Here is an 11440-nt window from a genome sequence, read left to right on the forward strand (position 1 = left end):
GTGAAGGAAGGAAATACGCAGAGATTCTGGCTAGAGGATGGTTTGCTCCGCGCTGTGGGAGATCGTCTATATATTCCGCGACAAGATACCTTGAGGAGGTGCTTGATGCACGAGTGCCATGATACTACTTGGGCGGGTCACCCAGGACAACAGAGGACCTTGGCATTGTTGGAACGTGCATTCTACTGGCCGCAGATGCGCGATGACGTAGATGCCTATGTGCGGACTTGCTTGATTTGCCAACAAGACAAGCTCATCAATCAGAGACCCGGTGGACTACTGGAGCCCCTACCTGTGCCTAGTCGCCCGTGAAAGTGCATAACCATGGACTTTATTGTAAGCTTGCCGAAAGCACAAGGTTGTAGTTCGATTTATGTGGTTGTGGATAGGTTCTCGAAGTATGCCATCTTCGTGCCTGCCCCTGCCACCTGCTCAGCCACTGATACTGCAAAGTTATTCGTGCGAAACATAATTAAGCATTGGGGAATTCTGGAGAGCATCCTCAGTGATTGTGATGCACGCTTCACTGGCAAGTTTTGGCGAGAAGTGTTTTGCTTAATGAGGACGAACTTGCATTTCAGCACAAGTTTCCACCCCCAAACCGACGAACAGACAGAGAGAATAAACATAGTGGAGGAATACCTGCGGCACTTTGTCAGTGCCAACCAAAAAGATTAGGTTGATTTACTTGATGCGGCTCAATTCTGCTACAACCTTCAAAAGAGTGAGTCATCCGACCATAGTCCATTTGAAGTCGCAACTGGACAACAGCCGCAGACTCCGCACTTCCTTGCTGCGCGAGGACGTGGAAAAGCACCTTATACATACCAGTTTGTCAGGAACTGACAAGATCAGACAGAGTTGGCGAAGATATATCTAAACAAGGCAACCAAGCGCATGAAGAAATGGGCAGATGAGAAGCGTCACCCAACAAAATTTCGAGTTGGAGACAAAGTGTTGGCCAAGCTCTTTACTGACCGCACAACTATCTTTCGGGGCCACCACTGAGGCCTTATTCGCAAGTATGATGGCCCCTTCACCATTATCAAACGTGTGGGAAACCTGGCGTATCGGTTGGACTTGCCAGCAAACTTTCAAGTGCACCCGATATTCCATATATGCAACCTGAAGCCATTCCACGAAGATGAAGGAGATCCTCAACGGAGCATGCCTCAACGTGCTCCGATCCCGCAACGAGCTCCTTCAACAGTTAGTGTACCAGGCAGAGATCCAGATATCATCCTCAACCATTCCAACAACTATCTAGGAGAAATCAAAAAGTACTTAGTGCAGTGGAAAAGATTGCTAGAATGTGAAGCCACCTGGGAGGAAGCCAGCAACATGTTTAAGCATCGACAGCTTGTAGAAGGCTACCATGAACAATTGGCGTCGAGGACGACGCCAACTTAGGCGGGGGAGCGTGTTCCGGACCGCCATGTTTTTCACCTTTTTGCTCTGATGTATATACCTCTTTGGCACTCTAGAGTGCCCCACAAGGCCTTACGGCCTAAGAACCCTGTGTATTCAGACTCTCTCTTCCCCTCTTGATGTACTTTGCTTTCAAGTATCTATAAAGAAGCTTTTTGCATCTCTCTCTTTCTTTGTGCTTATGCATACACGTACTCTTGCTTCCGCTCATGCACGTGTGTTGTGCATTGCTTGTGCGCTTAAAAGGCCTGCCTTCGGTGTGTGATTGCCCGAAGCTACATCACGGGGCCTTCGCTTCCCAGCCCGTGACAATGTCAATGCACAAATATGAAAAATCGTTGGTTTGGATCACACAAGGAACCGTGACTGAGAATGGGGCCACTTAATGGATCCGCCCCAAGCACGACAAACCCTAGATGGAGCTCACGTCACCTTAGCTTAGGTAGCCCACCTTCCAAAAGCTACCACAAACACATCCGTGTGCCAGTAGGGTTTAATCAGGCGCTTTCGTCTCTCAACACCTTCCCAACCGAGTCACTGGGTCAACCGGTCGAGGTTTTAAAATACGATATGGAGCTTGACTTTCAACGCCTATTTCCAACATGCAGTGGACGTGTAAAGGGACCAGAGTGCTTTTCTCTGTGAGGTTCAGTACACCGACGGCCTTGACTGCTCCCAAAGAGGCGCGGTTCCAATCCTGAGGGACTCAATTGCATCATAACCGCTTCATTGCTCCGAGTCCAATCAAGTTTTGATGAGTCTAGGAGGCCCAGTGTGGTTGACTGCTGGGCCATGAAACGGCCCTCTGGACAGCCTTAAAGTTTTAGCCTTTAGCCCAGATGCAGTGGGCTGGGCCTTCTGTTGACCAAGGGTATTTTCGTCATTCAGCACATGGCGGGAAGCCCCCGCCCCAACCCATCTCCCGCCAAAAGTCTCCCGCCAAATTCCCCCATTGTCCTCCGCCTCTTTATGCCAGCCAGCCAGCCACCACCGATCCGAGATCCCCCGTTTCTCTCTTCCCCCACCACAAAAGAACCCAAACCCTAATCTCTCTCTCTCTCTCTCTCTCTCTGTGCGCGCGTGTGTGTGGCAACTGCAATGGAGCTTCGTTCTCGGAAGAGTTTCGTAGGTTCGGAAAAGCCTGTCGAAGAGATGGCCACCGCGGCGTTGCCGTTCAGATCCAAGAAGAAGCTTTCCTACCCAGAAACTGGCATCGGCTCTTCCTGCGAGAAATCGCAGCCCTTCAATCCCTCCTTCAGCTTGCAGACTCCGCAGAAACCTGCGGGCCGGCAGGCGAATCGGCGGTACGTGCGATCCGTGGATGAGGTGAAGCGTGTGGCCAAGGAAATGTGCGCAAAGAACAAAGGTTCCGATCCCAAATGCAAATCCTCTGCGAAAGCCACGAAGAGTAAACTGATTGCCAAGCTCCCACCAAAGTAATTCTTTTTTGGTGTTTTTGTCAACATTTTTTGGTGAATATATTTGGTTTATTCATGCAGTTGTAAATCTCAATAAGTAGCATTGTTTCATTCATTGGAAGCTTCTTTTTTTTTTATCTTATTTTGGATGAGGGTTGATGGGGCTTCTTGGCAATTTTGAGTGCATCAATTTATTCAGCCTAGAAAACCTAGTGTTTTGAAGCTGCGTTTCTTATACATTAAAACCACCCATCTTTCATGTGATTTTGAACTCCTGATGCCAATCTTTATACATGCCATAAATTGTCAAGTGTTGACTAATAATAACTAATGTAGATTGTTGGTCTTCGTCTGAAATATGGTCTCCTTGTTTTGATGTTCAGATATGAGAGCTTGTGTGGTCAATTTGATTCGATGGTCAGTTCAATCAGATTGCTTAAGCTAAAAGGTTACGCCTCAACATTTGTCAATATTTGTTCCTCTGTCCAGGCATTGACTAATAGGTGAGTTCAATTTTCTTCATATGTGAATTGGCCATTGTTTTGAAATCTTGTATTGTGAATTGACACTTATCTGACAATGTTTTCAGGGGGTTCTCTCACAGTCATCTGGCACGGTTGAAATATTTAATGCCAGAGGTGATAGACCTTAGGACCACCCTTTTACAAGACGAGTCGACCAGCTGTATGAAGCCAGAACTTCTTGTTGCATTGAGACCAGAGGCACTAAAGGATGACACATTGAAGGTGAATGGGGACAGCTATTTAGTGTTGAGCAAGGTGCTTCGGTCTCGGTTATTGTCTTTCATAGAAACGAAGCCAGAGGTATCTCCCCTTTTTTTTAAAGATGATAGTGTTTATAAAAATCATTTTAAGAATACTTGATAATGTGAAGGAGAAAATGAGCCATGTTGTAGCATTCAGAATTACATGTGCTTCTATTTAATTGTCTACATTTTCATTTGCTATGAATTGCTGGTTAGCCTGTGAATGGAAATTTTGACAATTCAGGAGCTTCTTGGAAGAATTCAAAATTTTTGTTTTATATGGACTTGACTGACCTTTATTTGAGAAAATTGCCAGACATAAACAGAAGAAAATGTTGAAATGCAGCTGGAGTCTTTCACTTATTTATTGTATTATTGTAGGATGCATCTTTAGAAACTCTAGTTTTATTTGGTTAATCTTCATCTACTGGTTGAAAACATAAATTGCCATGTGAAAAATTACAGTTTGGAACCTCTTCTTAATCGTTGCTCTTTTGTCAATGCCCTTTTTCTTTCAAATTATTGAAGTTCACAGCCCATTAATTCCTACTCGTAGGATCTGGTTATTAAAAATCTTTTCTGCATTTCAGGGCACTGAAATACCAGAGGAAACTTTGCCAGAACCTTTCAGTCAAAGAACACAACCAACATTTATTGATGTATTATTGTCAGAACCAAAGCTTAATATTCAAACTGAAAAAAGCTTCCTACCTTCAAGGGTTGATGATGGCTCAACAGATGAAACTATTTCCGTGCAACCTTTAAGGTGTTTTACTAGCCGTTTCCAAAGGCGCTTCTCCCAGAGAATTCCCCTTCCAGAATCTGAGAAAACCCACCTGCTGTCTCTCCCCACCCAATACAAATTCAGTGTCGATGATACCTCAAGTCCCGTCACTTCAGCTTCGGCTGTCAATTCCAGAGCCGGGAACTCACCCACCAAACATGTGAAAGTGTTCTCTTTGAGACCCCTTAGCGATAAAAGATTGTCAAGATTTTCCACTTCAATAGATTCAACACCATCAAAAACCACTGTCTTCTGCCAGGACCTTGACTCAACCCCAGTTGCTCCTTCAAAGGTGGCCACAATGATCAAAGGCAATCCAAATTGTCCAGCAAAAGAGCTGGCTGGATCTGAGGCTGCTCTGTCAGAACTCTATTCCACTCCAGCAAGACTAATGTCTAACACACCAGATCTGTTCACTCCTAAGAGAGCTAGAATGACTCCAGATGACGATTTGACACCATACATGAAAGCTCCGAGGCCTATGATTAAGAAGTCACTGAATTTTCTTTCACCTGTAAAATCAAAGGAGAAAGAAAGTGAGACAAGAAGGCCATCTGTGGATGAAGAGATTATTAGATCTCTTCCTCCAACTCTCTTGCAATCGGTAAGAACTAACTATTTAAGCTATTAGACGACCAAATTTCTGCATGCTTTTTATTTGAAAATTTTGACAGCTTCATATTCTGACAGTTGGAAGCAAAAGAGAGGAAGATAAGGGAGGAAAATGAGGCAAGGATTCCTGAAGAAAAATTACGTCAGAAGATGATCTGCTGCCTTCCCAAGCTGTTTGACATGATTTACCTCATATTTCAGTCTGCCAAATGCTGTGTTATCTCAAAGCAGGAGCTTGTGTACAAGATAACGGCGCATCACCTTGAAATAGTTGACAGAAGTAAGCATTCCAGCAACATAAGAGTTATTATTCTACATTAAGGAGTCTTGGATATAGCTGCTTTAGGCAGGCTTCCTTCTAAGATGTCCAAATGCAAATTGGTTTCTAGAATTGAGAAAAATGGATTGAGTAGAATGGGGCTTGTGTAGGGACCCCATTGGTTCAGGTTGAATTGATTGAATCTAGTCCCTGCTCATCAGTTCTCTTTTCTTCAATATCTGTGTCCTGTTCATTCTAGAAACAAAATAATTTGTATACTGCTGCAGGTGAAATTGAAGAACAGTTGAAGCTACTAGAAGAGTTGATTCCAGATTGGATTTGTGGGAAAAAGGCATCAACTGGGGATTCCATTTTCTGGTGAGATTCCTACTTCATGCTACAAGTTTACTTAGATTTTTATACAGATAATTAGTATTATTGTTTAGCTGCAAGAACAGGATTAATCTTTAGTAAAAAGTGCTATAGTTTTCAAAGATCTTTAGTAAAAATTGCCAGTTTTTTTCTAAAACAATTTCTGATTTCCTCTGAAAATACCACATTTGCCATTTGGTTTCTGATCTCCGCACTTGTAACAAAAGGAAACAGCTATGGTATTGTAGTTTCCAAAAAGATAGTTGCTACTCTTCAAGTCCATTAATACCCTTTTATGTTAACCAACTATTCTACTCCCTACAGGATAGCATCTTATACCGTTTTACTATGCCAGAGCATTCATGTTATGTATGAAACATATTGTTACGTTTTTATAGATAGGCAACATCTAGGTATGACCTGTAAAATGTAATTTCTCTTTTTTAAGCAAAATTTCAATTTTTAGCTTTCTTTAATTTGACAAGGATTTGAAATTTGATGCTTGGTTAGTTGGTTATATACACTTTTTTTTTATATTGTTTTAGACTTCTTTTGTATATCTGACCTTGTGGATGTGAACTGCAGGGTTTTGTTTAGTTGAAAATGCGTTTTAAATCATGTGATTGTGACATGTAAGCAGATTTTTAAAGGTCTTCAAAAATCAATGGCCCACAATACACTAAAAATTTTCAGCTCAAAAATCATGTTTTTAAAATGAAATAACATGATCCAAGGTTTGATCCTTAGCAAGCAAACCATGCTTCACATCTACGTGGTCAGCTTGAGTCAAAGCTTGAACGTACGATTTCTAGCTTAGTAGTTCTGCCTTCAATTTCCCCAAATATTAACCCATATATAGTCTTGACGCAGATAAATAAGATTCCATCAAGTTATAACATCCATCTTTCTTGTGCACGTGGTCCTTTTCTTTTGCCACATGGGCTCAAACCATTTGTGTGGATTAGTATGTTTGGTATCCTGGTTTTGATGGATATTTTTTTTCTGGGTTGAACCAGTTCCTGATGAATGGTCTGTTGTGTATTTTCAGCACTAGTAAGATTGCAGATCCTGAATCTTTGCGAGCCCAGCTTGTTGAAGCTGGGAGAATAGATACTTGATCAGTACATCAATTTGTATAAATGGTCTCTGTATAATCAAAATCTGCTCATACACGCCATGGTGAGAGCTTTCCAAAGAGCAAATAATAAAAAGCTTTTTCCTTTGTTGATATGTGTTCGTTTCCTCTGATTAGATGGTGAAAATCAGTCTCCCATTCTCACTTGGGAATGTAACTTACATATTGAATAAAATTCACAAGGGAAATGATTGGTTTCATACATACTATGTTGCGCTCTTTGTGAGTCGTGTGAGGCTGGAGTTATTTGGTTGAAAGTGAAAGAAACAAGGACGTTGTTGGTTTTAGCATGAAACTATGTTGCCAGAATCCGTTTCTGAACGAAATAGTAAAAAAAATCAGAAAATTTTAAAAACTTGTTTACAAAACACATTTAGAAAGTAAAAAATAAAAAAAATAACCAAAAATGATCTAAAACAAAGAAAATATAGAAATGAAGTAAATAATGACTTATGGGGTTCAATCAAATTCTATAATACCACCCTTGAGGTAAAGCCTAATAACACAAAAATAAAATAAGGAAAACTGATTCAGGGTTGAAGTGCCTTTGAACTGATTCAGATTAACATTGGCAAGTATGAACTAGTGTGGTACACATGCAAACATGGATGTTGCCCCTTGGGGGTCGCTTGGTTCAACCAATTTAATGAGGGATTTACGTATCAAACCCTCTCTCTCTCTATATATATATATATATATATATAAATAAGTGAAACAGACATGCCAATTCCTTTTTCATGGAGACCCACCGTCATCATCGATTTCTTTTCACGTTGACCATTTATTTACAGAAGTATATATTAATGACGATATAGCAATACAGCAGAGAAGGAACAGAGCATAACGTTGGGGAGTGATGAGATATCACACATCCAATCCCATGCACTCAGCAGCCATAAACCGTGGGCTTAGACCACGGATCTGCAACCCCAATCCAATCCGTCGGAATGGAGAGGGTGGTGTATGTTCCCCCTGGATGATTCACTAAATCCACGTCTGTGTTCGGGGCTTTGAATGAGCACCATGTATACAAGCACATGGGGCTTGTATTCCCGTGTATATTGACATAACTTTGCATCGGACTCTAGTGTTGTTGCAAAGACTTAAGTATCCTTTCTTGCTATTCTTCTCATAAAGTAATGGTTTGAGAAAATGATAAAAATGCCCTTCATTCAAAAAAGAAAAAACAAACAGTTAAAAAAAAGGACAAACATGTCTTTCATCCAAAAAGTCGAGGATGATGTTGACTCTTCAAAGTCTTCTTCTTCTTTCTCCGTTCAAAAAAAAGACAAACATGTCTTTCATCCAGAAAGTCGAGAATGATGTTGACTCTTCAAAGTCTTTTTCTTCTTTCTCCGTTCAAAAAAAGGACAAATATGTCTTTCATCCAGAAAGTTGAGGATGATGTTGACTCTTCAAAGTCTTCTTCTTCTTTCTCCGTAAAACACTGTAAAACCCTTTCTCTCTCTTTCTCTAGAGAAGAAATCAAGGGAGGCAAAGAGTTCTCCTTAGAGAAGGCCATGAACATCAACCCTCTCACTCTCTCTCCCTTCTCTCTATACTTCTGTGCATATCCAACAGACGATCCTACATTGCTCCATCAAACACCGATTAACCTGCACATTGACTGTAGCATCGTTCAACTTGAAGAATTGTGAAGTCTTATTCAGAGTTTTTGCCCTTACAGGAGAAGGGTTTGGGGGCTCCTCCCAGCGTGGGTAGCATCGTTCAACTTGATTTGTTGTGGAGCCTGATTTAGAGTTTTTGCCCTTACAGGAGGGGGGTCCGGGGGCTCCCCCCGACGCGGATCCCGCTGCGCGGTCAGCGGGCGGGGGTCCAGGGGGGGGGGGGCGCCCCTGGCGAGGGGCAGCGCCCTCCGGACCAAATTTTTTTGGGGCCTTCCAACAACGATTTGTAGTGTTATCGGGCTTTCTTACAGCGATTTGTAGTATTTTTGGGTCTCCAACGAGCCCCACAATGATTTATAGTGTTATCTGGCTTTTCAACAGTGATTCGTAGTGTCTTCCGCAAATCGCTATAGCGATTTATAGTGTTTTTGGATCTCACTATAGCGATTTGTAGTGTCTTCCGTAAATCGCTATAGCGATTTATAGTGTTTTTGAATCTCACTATAGCGATTTGTAGTGTCTTCTGTAAATCGCTATAGCGATTTATAGTGTTTTTGAATCTCACTATAGCGATTTGTAGTGTCTTTCGCAAATCGCTATAGCGATTTATAGTGTTATTCAGTAAACAAATCACTATCCGAATTATGACCAACTTATCAGGGCCATATCTCTTTAACCGGAGGTCATATTCCAAATCCGTAAAAAATTGTGTCTTTGTTATTGAGTCTAGTTTATTCCTGTAAATTTTAAGCAATTTATATTGTCATTTCATTCTCCATTTTAACTAAAAACCAGACCCTTATTATTTTGTGTTATTTGAGTTGCACAACACCATTCTCGCTTGACATTCATATCTTGATTCTGACATGCTCCCTATTGGATTTTCCATTGATTTCTTCCAACCTTGCTTGAAACAAACATATGTCTTTCTCACCACGACACCCTGTGCATTTTTTGACCACGACACCCAGGACCCGTGCCAGGGGGAGCCCCCGGACCCCCCTCCTGTAAGGGAAAAAACTCTAAATCAGGCTCCACAACGAATCAAGTTGAATGATGCTACCCACGCTGGGAGGAGCCCTCAGACCCCCCTTCTGTAAGGGTAAAAACTCTGAATCAGACTCCACAACTCTTCAAGTTGAATGATGCTACCCACGCTGGAAGGAGCCCTCAGACCCCCCTTTTCTGTAAGGGTAAAAACTTTAAATCAGACTCCACAACTCTTCAAGTTGAATGATGCTACCCCATTGGGAGGAGCCCCCAGACCCCTCTCCTGTAAGGGTAAAAACTCTGAATCAGGATCTACAACTCATTTAGTTGAATGATGCTACCCACGCTGGGATGAACCCTCAAACCCTCCTCCTGTAAGGGTAAAAACTCTGAATCAGGCTCCACAACAGTCAATGTGCAGGTCAGCCGATGCTTGATGGAGCAATGTAAGATCTTCTGTTGGATGTGCATATAAGCAGAAATAGAAGGGAGAGAGAGAGTGAGAGGGTTGATGTTCATGGCCTCCTCCAGGGGAGATTTTTTTCTAAGATAATCCTGCAGTGTAGAGACTGGGTCTTAAATAATCATCTTCGGGGCACTTAAGTCTTTACAACCACTCCTTTTCAAGAATTGTCATTTTTTTTGGCACCAATGGAGGAGAGGGTACTTAAGTCTTTGCAATCGCATCAAACTCCAACGCTAATTAATGCTGACAAACATGGGAATACGAGACGCACATGCTTACATACCTGGTGCTCTTTGGGACCCCCGAACATGAGATGTAGCTAACTGCCCTATTCGGGGGGGGGGGGCATATAACCTGCTTCGGTCGGAATGTGAGGCCACTTAAGGCGCGCGCCCGCATGGTGAGTTCCCAAAGAAGCTGGTTATAGACCCCTTCAATATCGCTCTCCTTGCCTTCCAAGATATGTTGGTTTCGTTTCATGCTGTCAAAATCCATACCCGCCACAGAAATTTTCAACGGCCTCCCTTAGAGTCAAGATGAGAAGAAGCAATCAAAACTCCTTTAGGAAAATTGTTGAAAGATATTTGGAACGTGATATCCGGAGTATCCTTCCTTTCCTCCGTCTGTTACGAGATAGGCAGTTTTTGTGCCTATCCCTTTGTTTTTGCTCTGGTTTCAGCCCGTGTTGCCCTCTTTTTGTTGTGACCTCATCCCTATAAATTAAGGATGTTCGTTGTGTGTAAATATATTGAAAAGAAGAATGAGAGCTCTGTTTCTTCCGTGGACGTAGGTCTGAATGACCGAACCACGTTACTGCGTTTGTTAGTGTTTCTACTTGTTTTATTTTTACTACATGGTATCAGAGCAATATTGTTCATGAGTTTTTCTTAGTGCCTGGCTAATTTTGGTTCATCATCTTCGGTGGAGCTATTTTCCGAATTCAGGGTTCATTCATGTGTTCAGCTGATTCGGTTTATCATCTTCAGTGGAGCCATTTCCTGGATTCAGGGTTCATCCCTGTTTTCCCTCTGTTCATATCTATAGGGTCTGATCAACTAAAAATTAAGAAATTTGACAATCTAAAGCTTGTATTAGGTGGGAATAGGTACTCAATAAGTATTTTATGTCATATAGACACACAAACACATGGACTGCCCGGCCCATTACCCACCTCTACGTTTGCTTGACCCCAAATAAGAATCCTTCTCTCATGGTTGCGAGAGCAATTCTCATTTGCATTGTTAGTGTGCAAGCAAACGTAAGAAAAATAGGGCACTGAGTTCAAAATCACATTTGGGGTCATTTTACTCACTTCTTATGTGATTTGAAATCACATTGTCCACATTGGGATTTGGAATGACATGAGATGGAATCACGTGATTTTGAACGACGTAATATGAAAACAAACATTCCCGTAGCCTGGCCCAACACTTGGACAAACCTGTATAGAGAAGACAAAGTTTTGGCAAGTTAGATTAAAGGTTGGCTTGTACTTGACATGGTTCATTACATAAAGCAAACTAAGCAAATTGACATGTTTAGCCGTCTTGTTCCAATTTCTAGTAGTAATTTAAGTGGGTGC

At 42.0% G+C, this 11440-nt stretch overlaps 1 protein-coding gene across 1 annotated transcript; it reads left to right on the forward strand.

The window, feature by feature from the left end:
• Nucleotides 1–2580: 2580 nt before the first annotated feature.
• On the forward strand, nucleotides 2581–6757 carry LOC149822352 (CDT1-like protein a, chloroplastic). The gene is made up of 7 exons (XM_089980268.1): nucleotides 2581–2864; nucleotides 3230–3349; nucleotides 3436–3670; nucleotides 4203–5000; nucleotides 5087–5288; nucleotides 5555–5645; nucleotides 6688–6757. Exons 1-7 carry the CDS (start codon nucleotides 2581–2583, stop codon nucleotides 6755–6757), a joined length of 1800 nt encoding a protein of 599 aa, XP_089836394.1.
• The last annotated feature ends 4683 nt before the right edge of the window (nucleotides 6758–11440 follow it).

This window comes from Nuphar pumila, chromosome 11 (assembly GCF_984573655.1).
Source record: "Nuphar pumila chromosome 11, dmNupPumi1.hap1.1, whole genome shotgun sequence".
In the NCBI taxonomy this organism is placed as follows: domain Eukaryota; kingdom Viridiplantae; phylum Streptophyta; class Magnoliopsida; order Nymphaeales; family Nymphaeaceae; genus Nuphar; species Nuphar pumila.